This window comes from Phaethon aethereus (genome assembly GCF_964289735.1).
Source record: "Phaethon aethereus genome assembly, chromosome: 18".
Lineage (NCBI taxonomy): Eukaryota > Metazoa > Chordata > Aves > Phaethontiformes > Phaethontidae > Phaethon > Phaethon aethereus.
In genome coordinates, this window is record NC_138594.1 from 1,542,392 (window position 1) to 1,568,491 (window position 26,100).

A 26,100-nucleotide genomic window follows, 5' to 3' on the forward strand; every position below is an offset into this window, starting at 1 on the left:
GGTTGGGACAGATTTCTCCTCCAAATCACAGAAAACAGACGGTTGCACAGATGTGGGAAACTGTAACGGTTGTGGCTGGCATCACAGGGAAAGTGAAGCTAACCACAGGTTTACCAGGGCTGGAGTGTGGGTTTCCTTGTGGGCAAAAAGGAAGGGGCAAAGCTTGTGAAGCTGTGAGCTCCTCGCAGGTAGTGAGGGGAGGAAATGTGGGGACCAAAGGGAGGTAAGTGGCTAAACAGCATCTGTGAGAAGGAGAGGCAGGAGAGTATGGCCAAGACGGCATCCCTGAATTTATGGGAGAGGGAAGCTTATTAAAACAAAACAAAATGAAAAGAAAGAAATTAAGACCTGAAAATGAGATTTGGTCTGAGCAAGGTAACATTTCCATTTGTTTTGTACGCATTGCACATGAGGAACTGTGAAGCACTGGAAAGGCACAAAGAAGCAAGCTTGTACTTTTTTTCTGAGCAAATTAAAGATTAAACATTAGATTTCTTCTATTTTTACAGAAATAAACTCAAAGTTATTAAAATGCCTCAGTCAGCTGTATGGGCTTATGCTATATAAGGTCAACAAACTGACCTGCATCTACAACTTCCATAATGCTCTACTATCAGGGCTGGCTTGTTGATGCAGCCAGTATGGGATTATGCCTTGTGCTGAGTGTTGCGAGTCTGTGCAGGTGTAAGCTTTCCGTCTGATACCGCGTGTGGCACCTTCTGGCTTTTGCCTGTTCCCCGCTGCGGGACGGCTCTGGCAGCCGGGCGGCTGCCAAGGCTGCCAGTGAAGGAAACCACGTGCAGTGGAAGGGCGCTCGGTGCCTGCGGCGTTCCTGCTCACAACCTGAAAGGAGTCCAGGTCAGTTCTGGCATTGCTGGGGGTCTTGGCAGGCAGGAAGGAGCAGTGCAAACCTCTATTTCCCTCTGCCTTGATACTTCCCAAAGACTGTAGTATATCCAGGACAAGGGGCATTTCGACGCTTCCCGAGCTGTAACTCAGCATCAGAGAGAAAAGAATTATGTTCAGCTGGGAAGAAGAAGAAACCGGGATCATGCTCCTGGGTCAGATGGAGAAAGGAATGTCATTCCTGGACTCCCTTATTTCTTGGGTAGTCAGTGATACTCATGCTCTTTTTAGAGCTGCTTTGGGTACCTGCAGCTTCTCTTCCCCTGATACTGTCACCCAGCCTTGCTTTTTGCCCCGGAGCACCTCGCCTCCTTGTTTCCTGTGAGGGGGCAGTTGCACCTTGCAGAGCATGGGGATGTGAAATCATATCCTTCCTTCCTCCTGCTTAAGATGCCTGCATTTACGTATCTGCTGTTGTCTTTAATTAGTATGTCTGTGGCTTTATGCACCTGCTGAGGTGCATTTTCTTGCAGTCCATTTAAGATGGAGTTCTTCACACAGCCAGCTGAACATGAGCCAGCAGTGTGCCCAGGTGGCCAAGAAGGCCAACAGCATCCTGGCCTGTATCAGAAATAGTGTGGCCAGCAGGAGCAGGGCAGGGATCGTGCCCCTGTACTCGGCACGTACCCCTGTACTCGAGGCCACACCTCGAATCCTGTGTTCAGTGTTGGGCCCCTCACTACAAGAAGGACATTGAGGTGCTGGAGCATGTCCAGAGAAGGGCAACAAAGCTGGTGAGGGGTCTGGAGCACAAGTCTGATGAGCAGCAGCTGAGGGAACTGGGGGTGTTCAATCTGGAGAAGAGGAGGCTGAGGGGAGACCTTATCATGCTCTACCTGAAACTACCTGAAAGGGAGTTGTTGAGACATGGGTGTTGGTCTCTTCTCCCAAGGAAGAAGCAATAGGACAAGAGGAAATGGCCTCAAGTTGCACCAGGAGAGGTTTAGTTTGCATATTAGGAAAAATTTCTTCACTGAAAGGGGTGTCAAGCACTGGAACAGGCTGCCCAGGGAAGTGATTGAGTGACCATCCCAGGAGGTATTTAAAAGACATGTAGATGTGGTGCTTAGGGACATGGTTTTGTGGTGGAGTTGGCAGTGTTAGGTTAACAATTGGATTTGATGATCTTACGGCTCTTTTCCAACCTAAATGATTCTATGATAAACCATTATCATATTTCTTTGACAGCAGCACTCATGCTGTGCACAGCCATAGCAGGATTTGCAAAGGACAGGGCTACTCTCTATAAACTCCACTACACTGAGAGCACTGACTCTTACGCTACCCTTCCAATGACACTTCCACTGTGGGAATATTTTATTTCTTTATGAAAACAGAATTATAAAATATCCAGCCTCCATGCAGCTCTTCCCAGAGCTCTCCTCTGTCTCTCATCAGTGTGTTTCATTTCAGGAGAATTCCCCTTCATGCAAAGCTCATCCCTAAGCAGCTGTCACATTGGGCCAACCACCCAGACAGGAATAAGTCTTGGAAATAATCAGTCAAGGTACAACATAATTCTGCCTACTATGCAATAACTGGGAGATATACATCTGTTGTAATGTTCTACTGGCAGCTTAAACAGGTTTTTAAAGAGACAAGGCTGGAATAACACTCTTTATGGCTTTCAAAAATGCTAAACAGAATATCTGTTTTTGAAAAAAAGGAAATTGTAGATCAGCTAGTTTAACTTCCATTTCCAGAAAAGTACTGGGACAAATAATAGAGCCAACAAACAAATACTGAAACAAATCAGGGAAAAGAAATAAAACACAGCCAGTGTGAATGTGTCAAATCTAATCCTTCTGTGACACTTGTGGATAGGGAAGAAGCAGTACATGTCATCCATCTTCCCTTTAACAAGGCTGTTGACACTCTCTGACATGACATTCTCAAAATCTTATTGGGAAAACATGGTCTGTATGAAACTGCTCAAGGTGGTGCAAAACGCTTAGAAATGCACACTCAGAAAGAATCTCTCGGTGGGTCAGTAAAGGCCACAGAATTCCTTGTCTTCTCTGCGTCCTTTTACAAAGTGGAGTAGAAAATTATTTTATGTAATGAGAGGAATTTGGAAGGGGACACATGCATGCAGCAGAGCAGGATTACATCTAGAAATGATTTTTAAAAAGAACTTAAGATGCGACAACAATTACAGAAACAAATCCAGTGAGAATTAGTCAGGAATGGCCTATTGCACACAGACAATGTGCAGAACAAAATGCTCCGCAGCTGTTCTGTGGAAACAGACCTGGATCATGTGCCATGTCCAGCACATTGGCGATGCTACGCAAAGTGTGAGAAGGGTGAGCACTGGGCTAGTACAGTGCAGACTGCAAAACAAATTGCTTAAACCTCCTGCTCAGCTCAAAGTGGGCATGGTCTCAGCTTGAGCACTATGTTCTGCATTCACATTAAGGAAGATGAGAGACAATGGAAGAGAGCCCAAACGATGGAGAGAAAGACCAGAAGTCTAGAAAATAAGACCTTCAAGGGAAGAGCTGAAGACTGAGGGTCAGTGTGGAGAAAACTGGGCTGAGGGGAACCCTAAGAAGTTTTTAAATCTAGAGAAGGCTACCATGGAAAGAAACAGAGCATTTTATTCTCCATACTCCTGTTGGGTAGGAGTATGGGCTTGCACTTCAGGAAGGAGCTGGAGTGAAGACACCTCGGGCAAGAGTTGGAGTCTCCATCAAAGAAGGTTTTTAAGAACGGGGTGAACAAACTTCTGTCAGGAATGACCAAGGGAAAGCCCAAATGGCTTCCTCCAGATGTACCTAGCATGCCCATATGGTTGTGTGGATTTTAGAGGGGGTGTGTAATGCTTAGTTCCAGGCTTATGACAACACTGTGGTGTTTTATATCATTTTCTCCCAGATGCATGCTGTCAGCTTTAACAGCTGAACACTGCTTCTTGTCCCTTTCCCTCAGCTCATCTGTGCTCCTGCTGCATAAGCCATTCCTCACCCTGCAGAGATGCTTAAAGGCAAGCAACTGTGAATCCCTGGCAGAGGCAACCAAGAGGCACCTCAGCAGCTCAGGCTTTATAAGAACCCTATTTCTAACCTCAAAGCGCAGACCGTAACAGGACCCTTGGTAAGCAAGAAAAAATGAGATCTCTCTCTGTTTCTCCAGAGAACGCGGGGCAGCGGCAGCAGTGGTGCAGCAGCCGGGGAAGCAGCCGTGGGAGGAATGCTGCCTGTTTCTCTGGTTATTGCAGCAGAGCCGTGATTTACATCCCTCGGTAGGCTACAGCGGAAGCAGCAAATCACCTCTTTTACATGGGTTCAAAAAGCAATTAGACAAATCCATGGAAGAAATATCCACTGGGGCCATTAAATCTAAAGTCTTTCTCCTGGTTAAGGAAAGCTCTGCATCGCTAATTGCTGGGTGGGAGAATTGCTACCGTGTGATTACCCTCTTTTTCCACATTTCTTTTGGTGGTAGCTGTGGATGGGAGGGTGAGCTGAAATAACCTCTGCCCCGATCCAGCCAGGGCCATTCCTATGTTCTTCAGCCGCATTCCCCGTGCATTCATCTGGGATGGCCGCAGACCCAGGGGTTTATTAACAAACAATTGGAGACTGGAAACGACTGAACCCTGTCCCTCAGAGTCAGGCCACCTCCCAGACTTGCTGTTTTCTGGCTGCAGCTCAGGAAAAGCCAGGAGCCCTGTCCTGCTCTGAATCTTCCCTAGGTGAGCACAGGTTTCTGCTGCAAGGGGTCAGGACAGGATTTAGCTCCAAGCCTTTTTCTGCCAAACAGATTCTCCCCTGCACTGGACAAACAGCAGTAAAACAAACTGGCAAAGCAAATGCCATCCCATGTGCAGAAGCATGCCTTTATTTAACTAGCACCAAAGTTTTCAGATGCAAATAGCTTATTGAGTTGGATAAAAGTCATGGCAATAAATGTTCCTTTCTAACTTCACCCTACAAAAATATCTTTGAATAATAGGATTACGTTTTTCCAGAAATATTTTTTATTGATTTACAGCAGTATCACATTAAAGCAAAGCATTAGAGTTCCTTCATTAATGAAATAAGACACACAAGTCTTATTATATTAGTGATTTTCACAGAGTAACTCAGTAAGCTATTTTTAATATTCTCATGGAGGCATGCCAGAAGGATAATATTTTTATGTTCTATAGCAGAGAGTCAGTTCTGACTGACTTTAAAGCGTGCTTGAATGCCCAGGCATGTTTTCCATCCCTACAAAGTGACCAAGGAGAGCGGAGTTTTACCATCAGCAGAGAGCAAAACTTTAACAGCATGAAATCCCGGTTGCCACAGTGTCAACAGTGGTTCCCACACACGGTACCAGGAGAGGCTGGAAATAAAGGATAGCCACTCCTTCCTCTTTGAAGGCAGTGGAACGAATCACTGTGGCAGCACTGTCATGTGAGGAACGCTGCATTTCACCCAGCTACAGGTAACAGGAAAAACCTCTGCCCTTTTCCCACAGCTGCCGTAGGGATGGGAATCCTGACTCGTTACCCAGTGTCCAGACTGCACTCACTGCATCTTTTCCAGTGCGATTCCCACCCTCGTTTCTTCTCTCTCCAATGTCTCTCCACTCTTTCTACACATTTCTTTGGTATTGCACCTCAGGAAGAGCGAGGACCAAAGCATTGCTGTCCTGGGTGGCGTACAACATGAGCAAAGCAACACCTCTGAGCAGCCTGTGCACCTGTGGCTGGACCAAAGTGCAGGCATGATCTCAGTTTGCTTTCTGCTGTGCTGTAACTGTTCCTCTGCATGTGATACCTCTTCCAGACAGTCCCACATTGCAAAGGGCTGTTTCAGGCCTAATGAGAGGCTCTTACCAACTTTCAGGCTCATTTTCAGTGGAGCAAATCTCTACTGGGTGAACAGGATCACAACACACACACATGTCAGGGGCTTCCTGAGGCTTTTTTTAAGGCAGATTGACATTTAAACCCACGTTTCAAACCCTGGTTCAGTGCTAATAAAGGCAGTCTCCTTCAGGGGACCTTTGGGAGTACAGCAAAGCTGCTGGTCGTTCCCACTGAGAGTCCAAGAGCTAAGGGGAACAGGAACCTATCAGTGGAATGTATGAGAGCTACCAGGTGCATATTTGGATGACAGCAGTCCATGCTTGGACAAACCACACAATGCAGATGGATGGATTCTGTGTCATCCCCTCCATGGTTTCAAAAGAAACATCCAAGGGCTGGCAAAATCTCCCACTTTCTCAGGATTGCTGCTCCCTTTCAATCCCCTTCCCAGCTGGAAAGGGTGTGTGTCTTCCTCCCTTCCTTGGTGTCTGTGCAGAACTCACCAAGGTGGCACAGCATTTCCAAAATGATGCCCAACCATTATCCCTATACGACACACATCAGGGTCTGTAGGAAATTGAGGTGACTTGCACAGCTCTCTCGAATCATGTCCACAGATCTTTATGCCCAACAGATACTGCAAAGTAAGAATTAAAATATGCTGCCAAGGCCTCAAGTAGCGAGGCCGCATTTGCAGATTCTGGAAGCCAACTTCGTGCTCTCTCTTGGAAGTTCTTACTTTGAGCAGTGACTATGCCAATATAGCAGACAGGAGGTGTCTGCAGGGCTGGGCTCTGAATCTGAGAAACCTCCAGTTACCATCACGGCCATCTACCCATGTGCAGGCCTGGCATCATACCCATCACAGGCATCTTGGGATGATGCAGAACCTTTCTGGGCTGTACCTGCCTGTGGGAACTTCTCAGCAGGACTGAAGGCACTCAGTCCAAAAAGAGTCTCTTGGCAGCACTCTCCTCTGCTTCCAAATGGGCCTCAATTGCAAACAGATGGTCATAATTTTGAAACCCCAAGAACCAGAGGACGAGACTGCAGAATGCTTGAAAGCACCTTTAGGATTCTCTGGCAAGATCTCCAATGTGACAATGATGTTTATGGACTACACGCATCCATCAGGAAGGGATCTGTCATGTTTACGTTAACGTTGCGATTCCTCTTGTTTTACTAACATCTTTGCTAGTAACCATGTTCCTTCCAAGCACTGCTCCGGCGGTTTGCAAATGCAGGCCTGAGTACAGAATGTGCAGTGCTTCTGCTGGCTTCACATTAGCCTCTCCTGTAACTGATTTGGACAATAATACTGTAACAAATCCACAGCCACCTTGGTCTCCATGCCTGTCACTACGCAGCAAACCATGGCTGCTCATAGCTGCGGGCGACAGCAGCTCTGGCAGTCCAGCGCTCCTGCTGCTTGGGCAGTGCTCCTCCAGTGGTGAACAGCCCGAAGCCTGTTCCAGGCTTGACTTGTGGTCCTCCAGGACTTCTTGCTGCTCGTCCCCTCACAAACACAGAGGCTCACCACTTGGTGTTTATGGGCCTGCTAAAACTTTGGCCAGCTTCCTGATGCCATCTCATAATTAACAGTGCCTGTACGTCCCAGTCCTTCTGTTAAAACATCCCTGGGTAGCTGGGGAATGCTTCAGTGTGAGCAGCGCTGCTCAGTGTTTACTTTCACATTTCCAAACATCCTTTTGCATCCTGACCAGTTCAGCCATCCTTGGCTAAACTGCGTACCGCTGAGGACAATGTCTATTGTCCTGCCTGCTGCTGGCTGGCCAGAGGAGCACTTCACATCTGGTATGAGCATTGTAGGACTGTGGTTTTGGGAGAAGCACCCATAAAAGGAACAAACTGAAGTTCATTACCCCCAAGCTGATTAGTGTTTAATGTCCACTGCCATACCCCTAAAATCCATCTGCGATTGCAGCTCCAGCCCCTGCAGCTCTGTAGATGCTTCTGACCTCCAGAATGTTTAACAAGTGCAGTATCAGGAATATGGGGACAATGAACACAGCGATGATGGGAGACCATGGCTTTGTGTTCACAGGTGCCCGTGCCGCCTGGTCAGTGTGGTATTGCAGCCATGGTCATGATGGTGGTTAGCCATGAGATTTATTTTTTGGCTAGTTTTAACATGAGACAGGAATCGTCAGGCTGTGAAAGGCTCAGCCAGGCTCCGGCGCCATGCCCTGGGCATCGGTGTTCAGTAAGCCCATGCGGGGAAAGCGGTTTTGAATCAGCCTCCCTCCTTGTCCCTGTAGTCCATCTTCTCACACACGCCCATACCTGGAAATCCCAGAAACCCTCCAGCCAGTGTGATGGGCAAGAGGCACCTGGAGCTGAGCACCTCCCTGGCAGCTAGCGGCCTGGACCGGCTGTTCCCTGCTGCAGGGGAAGCTTGTTACCCTTCACCCAGGCAAAACAAGTGCAAAACAGCACTGGGGCAAGAAAACCAGCTGCTGTCCTACCCAGTCTGGAGAGAGATTCATGAGCCGTAGTCCTGGAGATGTGGAAGCCAGCATCGCTACCTGGTCCATGACCACAAAACACGTCCCTCCCTGGAGCTGACATTGTGGATGCAGGACACTGAGCGTTCAACAGCTACTCAGGTACGGATGCTGATTTATTTCTAAAGTGTCCAGGTTCTTCATCTGAGTTCTGATCCTTCATCTGTGATGGGTGTGACAGTACTCTGGTTACCAAGCTTTAAAAGAGAACTCACTGCAGTGATTTATATCCCTCACTGCGAAAATCAGAAACATCATCCAGGGAAACAAAGTACCAGCAACACAACAAAACTGGGCACAAGGAAATCCATAGGACAGCCAAGAGGTTTCCCAGAACCCAACTATCAAAACGTTCCCCTGCTGCGGAAGAACCCGGTGAGACGGTGTGGGAGGCTGTGTCAGGAAGGAGGGTTTATAAAGCAGAAACATCAGCAATATATGAAGAAAATTGCAGGTCCTAACCCAGTCCTGTGGGTCCAGAAAAGCCCAGTGAAGCGATACCCATATTGATCTCTTGTGTCCCCACTTCACAGCCTCCAGCACTGCCTGCCCCTGAGCAGCAGGATTTAGGGGAATGGGGGAACAAGGATGAGGCAGCAGAGATTTCCCATATCTTCTGGGAGATGTAGTGCAGGAGAAACAACGGGTATGCAGACCCAGGGTTGCTGCAGTAGCTCTCGAGAGATTTTGCTGCTGCTCAGCAGCCTCAGAAGGAACAGCCCTCTCCCTGCAGCGTTCTCTACGTCCAAGACAGCCTGTTTTGGCCCTAAATGCATATATAACAAAGACACAGCTGTGAATTTCCTCTCTTCTCATTTTAAAATATATGAGCTGGTTTGCACAACCCCAGTATGAAGCAGCTTTTCCTGTCCATGGAGCTGTTCTCCAAACACCACCCCAGCGAACTACTGGGAAGCAGCCACAGCGCTAAACATCTGCGCAAATGTATTGTGCCAGATGTTACTTGAAGACGATGCAGCACTGGGTATGGAGATGGATTCCTGGAAGTGCCACCCCTTCAAGCTTGCCCAGAACCAGTTCTGAGAAAGCCGGATCTACAACAAACATGGGAATGGAGCGCAAGGGCTACGATCGCAGCCTGTCCATCCCCCTGGGAGGTTTTGCTTGTTGCACAAGCAGAGCAACCGGGCACACAGAGGAGCACAAGGGCAGACAGAGCTGTGGTGACAGGAATGCCAAAGGAAGGGAGGAATCAGCCCCAGCCAGCCCCACATAACCAGCTCCAAGCAAGTCTCCCACAGAGATCTTCCTGGCTGCTGATAAGCCGTGGGAGCAGGCTCTGCGTGCGGCCTGCCGGTCCCGCTGGTGCTCCCCCGCTCGCCACGAGGCCTGTGGCTCCGGCGGCACTGGTCAGTGCGGCACAAGCCCTGACCGAGCCGCCGCGCAGTTCCCTTCCCAGGCGCGGGCGCTCACACCGCTGCCTCCCCCGCCCCGGCTGCGCTGGAAGCGCAGGTAAAGCCGGTCCACCCCCTCTGCAGGGAGCTGGAGGCCAGCCCCGGCTCACCCGGACTCTGGCTCACCGCTGAGGGTGGACCTGGCCCCTCGAAGAGCCTGGCACCCTGCGGCAGTGCCCTCCCAGCTGCCCCCGTCTGCACGGGCAGCCCCTGCTTTGAGCCCACCCCCCCTTCCCACGGGAATTCCCAGGCCTTTCACCCTGGGCTGCCTCTACTGATGACCATTTCCATGAAGTTAGTTAAAAAAAGAGCTTGCGCTGCACCGCGGAGAATGCCGTGAGGGTTATGTGGTGCCCTGTGGTTTCTGTGCCGTTCCTCTGTAAATTGTGCGGAGGTCAGACAGCTCCGAGTGAAGTGCCTGCGGGGTTCACACATGCACACGTGCACGTCCCCACTCACAAACACTTGCGCACACAGACACGCAGATACAACTTACGTACTTGCCTTCCTTGTTGTCTCTTAATTTAAAAAGTCATTCAGACTGAAAATATGTTTCCTCTTTGTGAATGGACAAATCTAACACAGATGGTGCATTAACTGGAAACATCTTTTGTTCCAGTATGTTCATAAATTCATTCTGTTCAAGGACAGAAGGCACCATTTATGATCATCTCTTCAATGTTCCCAATTTTTACAACTTGGTGATCTCCTACTAAAAGTTGTAACAAATCATCACCTCTTCCCCTCTTACCAATACTACAAAAGCACAGGTTTAAAGGCTACCGGTGTCAGTAGTGAGGATCAGTGATAACTTGCTGACACCGAGCAAGGCTGTCTTTGTGTTTGACTGTAACGAAGTCTACAGTACTTTGTGTCTCCTGTGACAGCCTTCTGTCACTCCTTCAGGCTCGCTGCTCACCAGCTGAGAGCACTGAGGCAACTGAGGATGAAGCAAGGGCCAGAGAAACTTTCCCAGATGTTTCTGCATAAATGTGTAATGTCCTTTTACATAAGAATGTATCTTTTGGGAGGAACCAGCATGTCCCAGCTGAAAGACTTGAAGTGCCGGAGATTGCAGTAGGTCACTAGGTAAGCCGGCCTAACAGGCAAATTACTGTGAAGAACTATTTAAGCCTCATTTCTTAGTCAATTTTTCTATTAGGCCAGCTTACCTAGGGACTTACTGCAATAGGTGTCTTTCCCTACTGTTCCCTGTTAGATTCTCCACTTGGGTACACGCATGCTTGCTCATTATGATGCTGTGGATATTCCCATTACCTCCAGAAATACCTAATCCTTCCCAGAATCCTCCTGATTTTTTGGTGTCAATGAGCTCAACGTGCTACTGGGTCCTACAGGTTAAACATGCACGGAGCAAACACAGTGTTATTCTTGCAAGAGGATGTTTTCTTTTTGTGATTTCAGGGCTATCAGGTTTTATACCACAGATCACAGTTTCAAAAACAAGTTTCATGTGTTCAGATGTCATTCACATGCCCATTCATCAGGCCTGATCACGAATTAAGAAATGTGTCCTGGATTGAACTTTATCCTTGACTAGCTAGCTCTCAAAATCAGCTACAAAAAAGAGGGAGATACTAAGTGCAATCTGAGCACAGGTGCTCCCAGCAATGGCCTCAAGAATGTGCAAATCACGAAAGCAACACAGAAATAACCACAAATGTAAACGAGATGAAACACAAACGCAAACTGCGCGTGGAGAAATCAGTGCAGCAGGGAGAGGAAAGCTTGTAATAGCTGACACACTTTGTCTATTTAATCACAGGCATGGTTACAAGGGAAGGACAATAGACAGAGCCTGGATACCGAGCGCTAAGGCTGGTCTGACAGTGGAGTCAGGGGACCCGGTCTCCTGGGGACTCAGTCCCGCTGGGTGTTGAGCAATGGCCCTGAGCAGGGGGGCACTCAGCCCCACCCCGAGAACGGGCTCTTTGAAGATAATGGTGCCTCAGCACTGCTGTCTTTTGCAGCACCAGGGCTGCGATAAGCAGCAGGGTAGGGTCACTCATGGAAGCATCACAGGACTTGGTTCAAAGCACGTGGAGGTGGAACAAGGAGGATCATGACACATGGCTATCCCCATTTCAGTTTGATTTCTGAAAGAGGAAACAAAGCACCAGCTTTGAGTCATAATGGGATTAGAATTGTTCTTAGAAACATCTCAAAAGGTACCTGAAAAAGAAATGGGACTGGCTCACACATAGCTCCACTGTGAGAGGGGTGAAGGTGATTACACGGAGTTGGGCATAGCCTTGGTTTTGGGTAGAGATCAGTCAACTGGGCAGGGACATCATGGGACCAAGAGCAGGTTTAGTCAAGGGGTGGGGGAGGGGGTGGGCTGACTCCAGTCTCCCAGGAACCATCCTCACCCTGCACGCGATGACCCCATCCAGAAGAGGTGGGAACCCCACCTGAGGAGCATGGCCAGGGCCCCACACATCCAGCGGGTTTCTGTGTTAGAAGGTGAACTTGGGACTTGACATGAGAAACCGAGACTCAAGGTGACTCTCAGGCTACCGGGCAGGTGGATGCAGGAGGCAAAGGCCAACCTGCCTGTGAGATGAGTTCTCTGCAGGGTGGGCCATTTCTATCTGAATGCATCCCAGTGTGTTAGAAATTGGGAGAAAACGGTTCTGCGATGTAGCCCCCTCCCAACAAGCCCGTTCCCTTACCCTGCAAACTGTAGCTAGCAAGGGCCAGGAGCCAAGAGCAACGCTGATCATGAGGTGTCAGGAAATGTTTGCCATGACTTTATCCTTAAAATAACCCCTGTAGCCATTTTGCTCAGCAAAGAAAGGTCCTACTCAACCTCCCGGTGCACAGAGCAACCCAGACCCCCAAGGAGGAATGATGGGTCACTCAGTGAACTCCTATTAAAATGACAACTAAACTCCAGATGGCCAGCAGAGAACAGAGTGGGACTGCCACTAACTGGGTCCAGTGCAGGGTCTTCATCCTCTGCCACCCACCGTCTTGATTGCTCAGCCAGATTGAGAACTTGTGAACTGGCCTCCCCCCGGCTGTCTTAAAGAAAAAAATAGATCCTAGGAAACAACTGAATTTCTTAGTGCCTCAGTGATGTGTGTGGTGCTTGTGCAAGTGAGACGCAACTCAGAGCTCTGTTATGGAAATTTTGCTCTCTGACAAATATATTATGAATGACTTGTCTTGGAAACATGCCAACATGTAGGTGCTGCTATCACAACATTCGATGACTTTAACTTACTGTGAACGTTCTTGCGATAAATCATGGAAAACCTTGCTTGTGCTATCTTTAGTCACTGCAATGTTTCACTCTCACAAGTCACTCACAGCTCTAAAAATACAGTTTATATCATTGGATTCCTGGAATTCTTTTAGTTCTTACATTCTGATTTAAGTGGCATTAAAGCTGGGCCATGCAGTTCAAGGCTGCAGGCTGATATTTCATTGCAGATTAGATATCACCTGGGTTCAATAAAATTTTTGCAATATTTATTTGATTTGGATCCAAAGCTAATTTGGAAAATCTTCCTGTAGATACACCTCTTACCTGGCTATGTGGAACAAGGGCTAGATTTTGTTTGGGACTAGATAGTAATTTAATAACTGTTCTAATATAGATTTAAACTAAAACACATGCTCACCACAAGAACTGAGCTAAGAATATGTGCGTTTTTTTCCCCAAAAACTGTAGGTATCTTGCCTCTTCTGGCCTATGCACTGTGATGTTGTGATGACTTCTAGGTCAGACATCTCTCTCTTTTCTCGTTTCACTGACATGTCTTTCTTAGTAGTTATTGATTCAGAAACACCAAGAGCAAGAAAGTCTTGACCTTCCACCAGCCCTTCTGGATTTGATTACCAGCTCACCAACGACTGATAGTTTGAGCAGAATTTAATGCTTTCTAATTTTCCTTGATAAGGACTACGAAGCACGTTACCTTTTTTTATCCCAACTGGCAGCTCAACAAAGCCCAGCAATAAAAAGCACCATTTGTGTAATAAACTGCTGTGCAATCTACTACTTAGGAACACGGGCCCTGAAAATGTGCAACCTTTCTGCACATTACGTTAAACGCAAACCAGATGGGCACTTGAAAATCCTCCCCTTTGTTGCAGGGGGCTAAAGGAGCTGGTGGTCAGAAGGTCTATTTCACTACACAAATAAACAGAAGAGCTTAACTACGTTATTTTCCAAAAATCAGCAATGGGAAACCTATGTGGAAACATTATGAGCAGTTAGCAAACGTGCTGCTGAACCAGAGCAGGCACAAGGGGAACTTTTCAGCTCTCCTAACTGCAGTAGTCAGTTAGTGGCCTCTGGCCATGTGCCTGCGCACTGGATCCATCACCTGCCGTGGGAGCTCTGACACCCAAACTTGGAGATATGTATGTGGAGACAAATGGGTAAAATGAATCTCTTCTCTTGAGTGTCTCGGTCAGAGCTGGTCACCTAAACTCTGATAGTCACTGAAGAGGAATGGGACCCTCCAGATGGGACTGATCTCGTCCTGAGCAAAGTTTCTGAGGCAGAGAAACCTTGTCAGATCAGACAGGATGTCTTGCGCTTAAGGAAGTGAAAGTGCGAGATGATCATGATGATCATAAGTGAAAGATATCTCACTCTCAGAGTCCTAGGGCAGGGAACAAGGGACAGTAGCTCTGAGCGAGGGACGTCGCTATCTCTGGACTGTACTAGAAGATGCCTAACTCCTCACACTGAGCACACATATGGAAACAGTTTTTGAGGAGCTGTTTGATAGCTCTTCTAGTAGCTTCTGAATGTCATCTGACCCCTTTTCTTGTGATTATAAGTGTTATCATGAAATTCTTTCTGAAATCCATCTGGCCAAATTGGCACTGGGAGACATGCATGGCCCAAGTCATCCACAGAGCCTGCACCCTCACTGCCTTCCCCGCTGCCAGGAAGGTATGCAGAGAAATCATTATCTTCAGTCACATACACAACAAGCAGGGTAAGGGCAGTCTTGAAGCAAGCTAGAGAAGAGAAGCTAAATATTGTACAGCTGTTCCCATGGCACAGCTGCCACAGATAAAGTGCAGGTGTGCCACACGATGCGATGGGGTGAGATAAGATGGAACGGGGTGGGATGGGATCTGTTACCAGCTGAAGAAAATGATCCTGGGAACATTGATGCTTCAGAGTGTTACCACTGGTCTGGTGTCAACATCTGAAAGGGTTTCAGATGGACCTGGGAGGGAAAAGCAGCTTATGGATGCTAAGGATTCTTAAAGTGCTGTCAGGAACGCCTATCCAGCGGGCAGGCAAATCAGTTTATTACAAAGATACAAGGTGTTGAAGTGAGCATGTTTGTTTTCCTTGGCTCAGCAATTAGACCCCATGTGGAATGGGTTGCCCTGTAGACTGGAAACTGGGGGTCAGAGAGCGCTGAGCCTGTGGATTACTGAGCCTGTGAAGGATGCAGATACTAAGCACCTCTGGATCAGGGTGTGATGACCTTTGGTACCTGCACAATGGGGCTCTGATTCACGCTGCGCAGTGCAGACACCGCCCCTCGTTGTCCCCAGGCTGGAGGCTCCAGCACCCCAGGGAGGTGGATGCTGGGGACTCCAGTGCCCTGAAGGGGCCCATGTGCCCACTGCATGGTGAATTATCTTATTGCTTTTTGTATCTGTCTTTGTGTGCAACCAAACCAACTCTGGGAGGAATAGAGGTGTGGGCAGAACATCGTGTGTCCTCACTGAGAGATGCCATGCATTCACCTTGCGACTCAACAGTGTTGCTACATGGACAGCTGAAATGGGCTGGGTAGAGTGTTGACTGAGAGGGTGAAGTCACTATGTTGAGCTCAAAGTGCCTTTCCCTGCCAAGATAGAAGTGCAAGACCTCGTGGGTCCAGTACCCAGCCAAGGTGCATGCACAATGGGGAGGGTCTAGACAGATCTCATCTCTAAACCCAGTATCACTAGTGACTTTAGAGAGACCCACAGACATGTTTTCCTTGGGCTCTTCCAAGACAACTGTTCACAGCTCTGCCCAGTTCAGGCCAGTGTGGACCAGAATTCAGGAGATGTCATAGAGCATATAAACACCATGGGCTGTAATCAGGCAGAGTCATGGTAAAAGGGCAGCCTGACAGTGTACCATCCCAGGGGCAGGAAAGGGCCAGGGGTTGGGGGTACAGCTGAGCAGGCAGATGTCAGGATTCCTCCTTGTTGTAGAGGTAACAGTCTCCCTTTTCCTGGACCCATAAATCCAGTCCTGGGGTTTTACAGGTCCTGCCAAATGGGCTTTCTGCTTGCTCAAAGGTGATTTATTTTTACAAATTTAAATGAAATCCCCTCAGCCATTTTTGAGTAATACTAGAGTTAAAAAGACTATTTTCCTATTTAAAAATATTCTAGCTAGACTGTTTTTATTAAATCAAAGTTAAGTCAAATAAAGACTGCAGTTGGAAAGTTCAGACTCCGGCAGGAGCTAGTCCTCTCTGAGGATCGGTGCCCTTGACAGATGGGTGTCTGTCCAATGCCCACCGAACCACTGCGGATCATAGCTGGAAAGGTGATGGGGTAGGGGCCAGATCCTGCCTGGCTGAGGTGTGTACACCCTGTACCCTCAGGAGATGGGCTGCAGCAGGGGACGGGGAGGTCACACACCTTGCACGTGTTTCTCCTTACATGCCCTGGAAGATCCCTAAAGTTTCATCCCTTTCACCCACCTCATTCCCAGGCATTGTCAGCTTCAGTGGCATAATCTTGGGTGGTGGGTCCCTGCTCCCTCCTGCTGCTCTCCCTCATGTATTTGTGGGGTGACGGATGAGGGTGGGAATGGTGAATACACCCATACAGGTGCCCTTCACAGGCGTGGAATACGAGGAGACACTGACAGCTTACTTTTTCCCCACAGCAATCCCGACTACTGACCCTCTACCCTGCAATGAGGGGACAGGGTACAAGGTCCCTGCTGTGACCACCCAACAAATGGCACTGAGTGGGACAGGGAGGCTCTGCCCCTGGCAGGGTCAAATCTGCTTCAGGGCTCTGCGGTGTCCTGCAGGGCAAGGGGAGGTGACCGCTGTGTACCACTGTGGAGGGCAGTCTGTGGGGTCCTGGGATGTCCCCCTCCCTCTTTGTTCCCGTGTGCTCGTCAGGCTGCTCCACCAGCCCTGCAGGAGCTGTCACTCCAGAGACCATGACATCAAAGGCAGGCCCGGGTGCCACATGACATGCGTGACACTTGGTGGGCCCGCCAGCTCCTGAAATGATGTGAGATGAAGGGAGCCGGCTGTTCCCAAATGGGGACAGCAGGAAAAGCCGAGCCCCTGCGCTGCCTAAATGTGTCAAAGAAAGGGAAAAACAGCAAAAGGAGGAGAGAAAAGGGCTGGAGCGATGCCCAGACTGTGGGGGGCTCTTCTCACTTGGAGAGTCTGCAAACAGCCCAGTGTAGAGGGGCTGCAGGGGTAGAGCCATGTCCCGGTGGGCCACCAAGCCGACAGCCCCGGTGGCCATGAGCCCCTGATACAGGGTCAGCTGCAAGGCAGATGCTTGCAGTGCTGCAGGGCTTGGTGCCATCAGTATCTGCATGTCTGCTGGTCATGCCGGGAGGGAGCTTTTGCCTGTGGGCACCGGGAGACGTTTCTTTCTTTGCCTTTGCGTACCAAAAAAAACAAGTGGGAAAAAGGATGCAAAATATAAGGATGTGAAAGCTAAAGAGAAAATGTGGGTTTTTTACATCACCAAACAGTCTGCCCCTTTACAAGTCCATGTCATCTTTCCCATTGTTATCATTATCTTAGGTATACTTTGATATCTGGGACTGTAGAAAAGAAGTGCCCTCACTGGTGTGACTTAGTCTGACTATGGGCAGACCCTGGGCCTGGATCTTTGCTGTGTTACTCCAGTCTGACACCAGTACATTGCCATGATGACATCATTTGGATTATTTCTGATTTATAGTGATTAAGAAAAATTGGGTTCTGTACAATAACGCAAACAATCAAAGACGCAAAGCAAAAATAGTGCCTTCAGCTGCACTTTCACATTGCATGATATTTTGAGGACTTAATGTTGAAAGCCTTAGAGTGCACAAAAGGAATTTTCTTCATTTCATATATTATACAGTTGCCTGAAAGAAGCGGCAAACAGCTCCTCAGCTCGCGCATGCTTTGTGCAGGCTGAATTGTGGGGTTTCCTGTCCAACAGCTTTCTACCAACAGATCTCTACTGAAACGCGGAGCAAGCCTTGCCAGCAAGACTAGTTTCTGGACCCATGACCAAGGAAACGCAAATGACCCTTGCAGAGGCCCGGGCCAAATTCTGCTCTCTGTTACACTGTTCTGAAGCAATTTTGCTGAAGACAAGGTTAGCTAAAGCACCCAGTGCTCCGTGAGAGCAGGACAGATCTGTCAGTGCCTTTGCAAACAGAACACTCTCTCCTCCACCGACCAGTTTCTCATCCCCCTGATTTCCCAGCAAATCCTGTTACTGGTCAGAATACCAGTCTCTTCCTAAGACCCTGAGATACCATATTTCAGTCAGAATTATACCAAACACTTGGATCACAAAGAACATGGTATCTGCGTCAAGTTTGACAACAGCATTTAAGGCTGAGACCCAGAAACATTGAGCTGAGGAGCCACTTCCATTAAATATTAAAATGTTGCCGTCGGAAGCATCCTCAAAAGCACCACACATGAAAATGAGCACACATGAAAATGAGCTGCAAACCCAGCACATATAAGAGATGTTAAACCAGGGTTTATCCAGTCTCACTTCCCCTCTCTTGCCACCGCTGGGTGAGGAACTTACCGTTCTTCCGCTCCGCAAAGGGTGGTGGCTGGAGCTTGGTGCCATCTCTCACTTCGCTGGCAGACTTTTCTTTGGGTGCCTTTTCTTCTTCATTTCCACTTAGTGCACTTTTGTGGTCTGAGTGATCCTGTTTGATCACACCATTCATCACCGTGCCTGAAGGGACTGCTCCAGGTTCTGGCTGCTCCACTTTGGATGATCAGGTAGAAGAAGAAGACACCAAAGTGACCTCTGGAAGAGAAGAGGAACAGGTAAGGACGAGGTCCCCAGTGAACACTTGGAACAGTGCACAAAGACTGGCATTTCTGAAACAATCAGACCACAGACAATTAATTATTCCATCTGTTCTTCTGTGTTAGAAACCACAGGGGAAATTTCAAGGGAAGACTTCAGGATTCCATATTGCCTGCTTGATTCTGTTCACCTTGTCTGCTGGGTCTGTATCCTTGGCTGCTTTGCTGGAAGAATTTCCACCCATAAGCACAGAATATTTGCAGAAAGCCAGGGGTGTTATGAAAAAACCACAGTCATGGGGCACCCACATGAGAGAGCTCCTGAACTGTTAGAAATACAGAACAGATCTACAAATGAGAACAATCTTCCGTTATATAAGACTGGTTTGCTGAGCAAACTGGGTGACAGAACTAATTCCACACAACACAGAATAGGCTGCTAATTACATGATACAGATAGCAAATGATGAATAGCAACCACCAGCTAGCTTTTACACCAGGAAGTGTAGAAACATCCCGCAAAGTCAAATATGCATGCAAAAACTATTCTTTGATCAAAGTTGTGGTTAGCACACATAGAATCAAAGAATCATTTAGGTTGGAAAAGAGCCTTAAGACCGTCAAGTCCAATTGTTAACCTAACACTGCCAACTCCACCACAAAACCATGTCCCTAAGCACCACATCTACATGTCTTTTAAATACCTCCCGGGATGGTCACTGAACCACTTCCCTGGGCAGCCTGTTCCAGTGCTTGACAGCCCTTTCGGTGATGAAATTTTTCCTAATATCCAAACTAAACCTCTCCTGGTGCAACTTGAGACCATTTCCTCTTGTCCTATTGCTAGTTACTTGGGAGAAGAGACCAACCCCCACCTCACCACAACCTCAGTTTCAGGTAGAGCATGATAAGGTCTCCCCTCAGCCTCCTCTTCTCCAGATTGAACAACCCCAGTTCCCTCAGCTGCTGCTCATCAGACTTGTGCTCCAGACCCCTCACCAGCTTCGTTGCCCTTCTCTGGACTCACCCCAGCACCTCAATGTCCTTCTTGCAGTAAGGGGCCCAAAACTGAACACAGTATTCAAGATGCGGCCTCACCAGTGCCGAGTACGGGGCCACGATCCCTGCCCTGCTCCTGCTGGCCACGCTATTTCTGATACAGGCCAGGACACTGTTGGCCTTCTTGGCCAACTGGGCACACTGCTGGCTCATATTCAGCCCGTTGTCAATCAGGACCCCCAGGTCCTTTTCTGCCGGGCAGCTCTCCAGCCACTCCTCCCCAAGCCTGTAGCATTGCATGGGGTTGTTGTGACCCAAGTGCAGGACCCAGCAGAACACGGTAAAGTTTAAGCCTTTATGAAGAATTTGACCAGTTTAGGTGAATTTTTTTTAGAGTTTTTTTAAAGATTAAAGGAGCTGTTTGCTTGTTTACCATATTGTTGTCCTCTGAGGTTTATGTGAGGTTTATGGTTAAAATATGTCAGGAAAACTCTCAGGAAATTTTACAAATTCAGGTTGTGATTCTACAAAACATCTGGTCAAGGAGGTACTTCCTTTGATGACACTCATATCTCACCAGCAACAGGGAGGGGAAGGACTCAGCTCACTCCAAATGTATTTATGGGATGCAGGCATATGACCCAGGAGGAGCTGCTCGTACTGTATAGCAGAAGAAAACTGCAAGGACCATTTCAACAAAGCATTGTCCAAAAAAAAATCTCCAGATGCTAAGTGAAAGTGAGTGCCTGTAAGAATCAGCACCAGCTCCTAATGAGTCCCATCAGGAAAGAGCTGAGGAGAGCTAAAAAAGGTCATTTGTAGAGAACAAGAATAGAAAAGTGCAAGATTGATTCAGTGATAAAATCTGATTTAATACAAAAAAGTTACCAATTTACTGTATAAGGAAGTACGAATAGTGCATTGTATATGATACCATCTCCTCCACGCTACATGTGCCAGGACTGTCTCACACCCCTCTTCCTACCCTGCACCAGCAGGGGTTTTGCCATCTGCTTTCTCCTCCCCATCCATCTCACTGTCTGCCCCCACCTGCCCCAACCATTCCCCCACGGCCGTGTCCCACTGGCAGCAGGTGAGATACTGAGTCCGTCTGTCCTGCTTTACACTGTGTTTTGTTGCCGGGAGATAGTCCATGTAGTGTGCCCACGGGGTGGATGCGCTGGCCAGAGAGGAGGTCCCAAGAATACCCGTGTCACTTCACAAGTGGGACGTAAGACCGTCCCCATGTGCATCACCTGGGACAGACAGTGTCCATACCCAGCCTCGCCGTCTGGGGTTGCAGTTTCCACCTCTGCTTCAGCATTTCTATCTCCCTTGAGTGGCTTGTTGACTTATTTCTAGTGGTGCGACTGCTACGCGATACATCCTCAGCACTGTGATGGGCAACCAACCTGCTGCACAGCCATCCACTGGTGGCTGTAGGGCTGCAGATCCACTTTGGCGCAAGCAGCATTATCCCCTAACCTCTCTATTTAATTCATGACTAGTGTGGAACATGCAATAAGTGTTTACATTACTATTTTAAAATGTACATTTTTTTAACTTTTAGAAGTTGCTGATATGATGCATCTTTCCAGTGGAAACAGTGGGTGATGACAGGACAATCCAGCAAACTGCATCTGCTTACAAAAATGAGACTTTGTTCAACTGAACACTAAATCTTTGATAAATTAGTCAGGACTTTGGTGACGTACATGTTGAACCAATATGACAGTTTTATATGGATTATGATTATTAATGTTTTTGAAAAATAGAGAGCGTGAGCCAGACATCCAGTGCTGAAGCTGCAAGACCACCAGCAGAGGCAAGACTCTTTCAGGAAGGCTTCTTACAGGCACTCTGTACAATCTTTTTGCACTCAGAGCATATGCAATGTTTTAATTTGCAGTGAGTGTACTGGGGTCCTTACTGTCTGAGCCAGGAGGTCATGCTACAACCCCAGAGACACATGCTTTCACAACACACTCAAGTACCACTGGCTCAATGGTGTTTTTTTTCTGAAGTCAAATTTGGCCTCAAAACATTCCTCATTGTTCACTCACTTCAGCCTGAACTGATTGTATTTACAAAGCTTAAGCACACTTTCGAGCCTCAGAGCACATCTCCCATCAACCACTGCTGCCAACACATAAATTGCAAGGCTATACACAGTACAGGCCATGTCCCATCTCTCTCCGCCTATAAACATTAAATTCATAAAGTTGGACTACTATGGTAGCTCATGGGTACTTCCTTGCAAGACACTGGAGATCCTCTGGAGCAGATGCTTGGTTTACAAGGCTCCCTGCTTTCTGTTCAGAGAGCAATGTAGCATGGATAAGGACCAAATTCACTTCCCCTTAGCCATGCTTGCCCACCCATAAAGGCCCAGATGGGGCTTGGTTGCGTCTCTTTCCCAAGGACTTTGGCTCACATGTAAAACCAAGGTCTTCTGAGATCAGTCCCATCAATCTAGTCAGGGAAGGGGCACTACAACTACAACCTGCAGAGCCAGATCGCCTCCTGTGGAAGTCAGTGCAGATCCACAATGGCCAGACACTTCACCTCATGCGTGACTTTTCAGGAAAAGGCACGGGTTTCCTGGCTGATGCAATGCCTGCATCTCACTGCCACTGTCCAGTGCTCTTCAGACCAATGCTGAGGACATGGGAACCCAATCTGCAGCTCTAGTGAGGAGAAGAGGGAGAAAGCACAAAGGGCACGAAGCCCCATGGTCCCTGAAGCCTGGAGCTGAGTGCTGAGCTTGTCACTGAGGGAGCCTGAGCCCTGAGTCAGCCCTGTGTCCCTGGGACACTGGCCAGGGTGGATGGACTCTTCTGACTGCCACTGGGGCAGCGACTGGCCAAGGGAGGTACCTGAACACTTTTGGGTATGGCCAGGTCATGCCACTCATGGCAACATGTCACAAGTTCCCTTCCTTGACTTTGAGTCATAGCAGCGTAGGGTGCTCACGTGTTCCTCAGTGACTGTCACCCACCATGTCCCTAACGCCTGCTGCTGCTGAGCTCGGGGCCGTAACATGGGCAGTTTGCATTGGCCCTGCCCTGCAGATTGACCACTCTGGGCAAACACCCTTGGGTGCTGCCTTCCTCCCACTCCTGCCATTGCAGTAGGAGGTAACGGAGCAGCACACCCAGACAGGCTGCCTTGCTGCCCCTCCTCCCGGGCAGCCAGTGCAGCGCCCACAGACACCACACAGGCTTTTGAGTCTGTCCGGCCGGGGGAGATGTAGACTGAGGACTGTGCCAGCCTGCAGCCCCAGGAGGCCCAGCACGCGGCCCAGACACTCAGAGATCTGCAGCCCTTCTCTCCAGGGATGAACCTTTCTGCACGGAGGAAGCAGGTTTGGAAACCAGCAGCCAAGGCAAGTGCAGCAAACGGGCACATCCCTGCAGAGCGGCACAGACTGGCAGCGTGGCTGCAGGTTCCTCAACCTCCCTTCTGGCTCCAGCGTGCCTCGCCATGCAGCCGGGGTGACTCGCCGAGGAGGCGGCCCCTGTGTGGGGACAGCTCTGCCTTAAAGCTGGCTGTTGGGAGGAAGGCACTGTTCCCACTATCCCTCGCAGCAGGGGCTGTGTGTCTGCTGTTCCCTGCGGCCTCCCCTCACCTCTCCGCTGAGCCCTGGCTGTGTCCCTCAGCCGCCTGGCAGCCCCCGGCTCACCACCATCAACCTGCCCGTAGGCTCACAGCCGAAAACTGCTGAGCATCAGTGACAAGGCCTGGGTTACCACTGCTCTCATCCAGCCGGGGCTCTTGGTGCTGCTCGGGCTCTGCGGAGGTGACGATCTCCCAGCCTTCGCCGGAGGAAGAGCTCCAGCACACCGTCCACCCCCACGCTGGTCCCCTGGGGCTCTGCAGGCTGCTCCGAGTTTGTCACAGCTGGGAGGAGTCTGTGTTCCCACATGGAAAAACTTCCTGTGACTTTTATAATTTTATCCCAAATCGGGGATAAAAGGAAGATATTGCAAAATAAGTAAGAGAAAAAAGGCATAGCAGGTCATTCATAATTTTTCATTGGATAATTTGAGAATATTCTATTTTTTAAATGTTTTTAACCTCTTCTTAGGAAATATGAACTAAACTGTGGAAATTAAAAAGTATTTTAAGACATGGGGAAAAACGGTGTCTCCCTGAGAAACAGTTTTGGCTTCAGCAGCTCATCTTCCAACAAAAAAATTGTATGGCTGGAAAATTCCTAAAGTGAAAAAAAATCACTGTCCAGGTCTCAGTAATCCACATCTCAGGTGTCCACATGTCAAGCAAATGCCTGGATCAAGCTTCTTTCTAGCTTTCCAGGAGTGAGCTTCCTGCCAAGGTGCACACCAGAAATAGGATCTGACAGTCTTAGGAGTAAAAGAAGACCTTTATTGTACCCTGCTCTGTGATCTAACATAGGTACAGGCACTTCTTGCTCTGCTCAGTGCCACTGCAGTCCTGCAAATATACCTTAGCAACCCAAAAAGAAAGGAAAAAAAGGAGACGGATAGCCTCATGCTAAGCATGCGTGATGATCCAGGATCATCCAGGATGATCCTAGTGCCTGAGCGGAGGCCTCCAGCACCATCTGAGATACCCCTGCCTGGCCGGCAGGTAGGATGCTGGGTCTGAGGTACCTCTACAGGCTTGAGACATCCATGTTTAGGCACCTGGCTCCTGCTGGTGGCCTCTATAGGACTAGGCACAGCACCCCAAAATGCGCTTTGCTTCCAACCTTTAGGAATGGCTTGATAAATGACTCCTCTAAGAGGCCGTCTCCTGCTCGGGTTACCATGGCACAGCTTTGATGGTCTGCACAGGTATTCCCTGCCCAGCATGGACCCATATACCTAATCTTCACTTTCTACCTTCTCGCCTTCCCCTGTGCCACCTCCTGCATGCGCTGAGGTGGGAACAGGCATCGCTTACACTTCCTCGGATACTGGATTCACCTAAAGCCTCCCCTGCTTTCCTGTTTGCTCTATCGGAGGCTGAAGTGGAAGTAAATACATTTAGCTCTAATGCCCCTCTTAAGCAATCGTGACCCACAATAAAACTTTAAATATCCAGAGAAAAACCAGGAGAGAGATGTTCAGAGATGCAGTTCAGCCTTATCAAATTCTTCACGTGTTTGTTGTGGTGTGTTTGTATTCCTGGGCTTCTGCCTGCAGGAAATTTGCTGATAAAACCATCTCACTAAACATGGACTTTGTGCATTTTAGCTGATGTTTACAGTGCTCAGACAGTAAGAGTAGCTCTGGATTTCTGTGGGCAAATGTCTCATGGACATTTGCACCGTCTTGTTGCAGATGCTGATCAAACCCTGTTATGTAAAAGCTCCAGCAGGAATCCTGCCTGGTCCTCCTTAGAGCCATGCCATGTTTGGCAAGGCAGAAGACAACTCTGACCCTTGCTTCTGCACCCAGAACAACAAAAGACCTTTGCTCCTCTGAGACCATCCTGGGGCTGCCAGGGAACGCACCACTGCTATTATCTCATTGTTTTCCTTGCAGATGATGTCCTGGTTGGATGATTCCCCTCACTGAACTCCCTCATGCCTCCTCCAGGACGCAGAAGCCCCATCCTGTGACAGCACTGAGGGCAGTGGCATGGCTCGGAGCCTACAGGCTGTTTCCCACAGATCTGTGTGTTCTTTCTGCGCCACTGAGGAGTGACCTGCTCACCTCTTCAACCTGCGTGCAGGGAGCTGCGGTTCAGGAGGAGCGCATGGAAAGGCGGCCAGGGGACTTCCCCAGAGAACAGAAAACAAACCAAGGAAACCTGCCACAAGCCTGGATACCCCCCTCCACTGACAGGTTATGGAATCCTGAAGCTTCTTGTGCAACCCCTTGGTGGGACCAGTGCCAAGAGCCAGTGAACAGAGCTGTGCAAACATGATTCCATGAAATCTTCACTCAAGGCAAAATTGCCTAGTATTTGGTCACATTGCAATCTCCACGCTCAGCAAGGTTTGCCAACTGTTCACACTCCCAGGGGTTTTAGGATAGTATCTCCTTCCCAGCCTCCAAATTCCCAGCTCTGATGTCTGCTCCAAGCTGCCCAAAGGCCACGTGGCCTGAGACAGCAGCAAAGAGCCCAGTGATGCAAAGTGGCGTCTATCTTCATGCAGGACAGCTCCTGGCCTTCAGCCTGGGGAGAACAATGAGAGGTAGGCACCATTCTCAGCAGAGCATGTCAGCTCTGGCCTCAGCCTCATCCTCTTTGCTATTTTGAAAATAAGTGATTTCTCCTTCATTTTTCATTGAGTGAAGCTTCAAGTGGTGCAAACAGGTAGAGGAAGCAGTGATCAGGAAATGGGTTATTACCCTAGACCCTCCCAAGATCCACCTCTCTGCCAGCCCTCTAAATAGGCTGAGAATACTTGTGACAAAACCAGACTGACAAATGGTATGCTTCTGAAATAATTGATC

The 26,100-nt window shown here is 48.7% G+C and overlaps 1 protein-coding gene across 1 annotated transcript in view; it reads right to left on the bottom strand.

Moving 5' to 3' along the window:
* Positions 1-18,588, bottom strand: part of MYOCD (myocardin) — a gene marked incomplete at both ends in the record, with an annotated part of 113,242 nt that extends 94,654 nt beyond the window's left edge. Inside the window, one exon of the mRNA XM_082008070.1 lies at positions 18,441-18,588. Within this exon, the coding sequence (XP_081864196.1) occupies positions 18,441-18,588 (148 nt within the window). The remainder of the gene's footprint in view (positions 1-18,440) is intronic.
* Between the last annotated feature and the right edge of the window lie 7,512 nt (positions 18,589-26,100).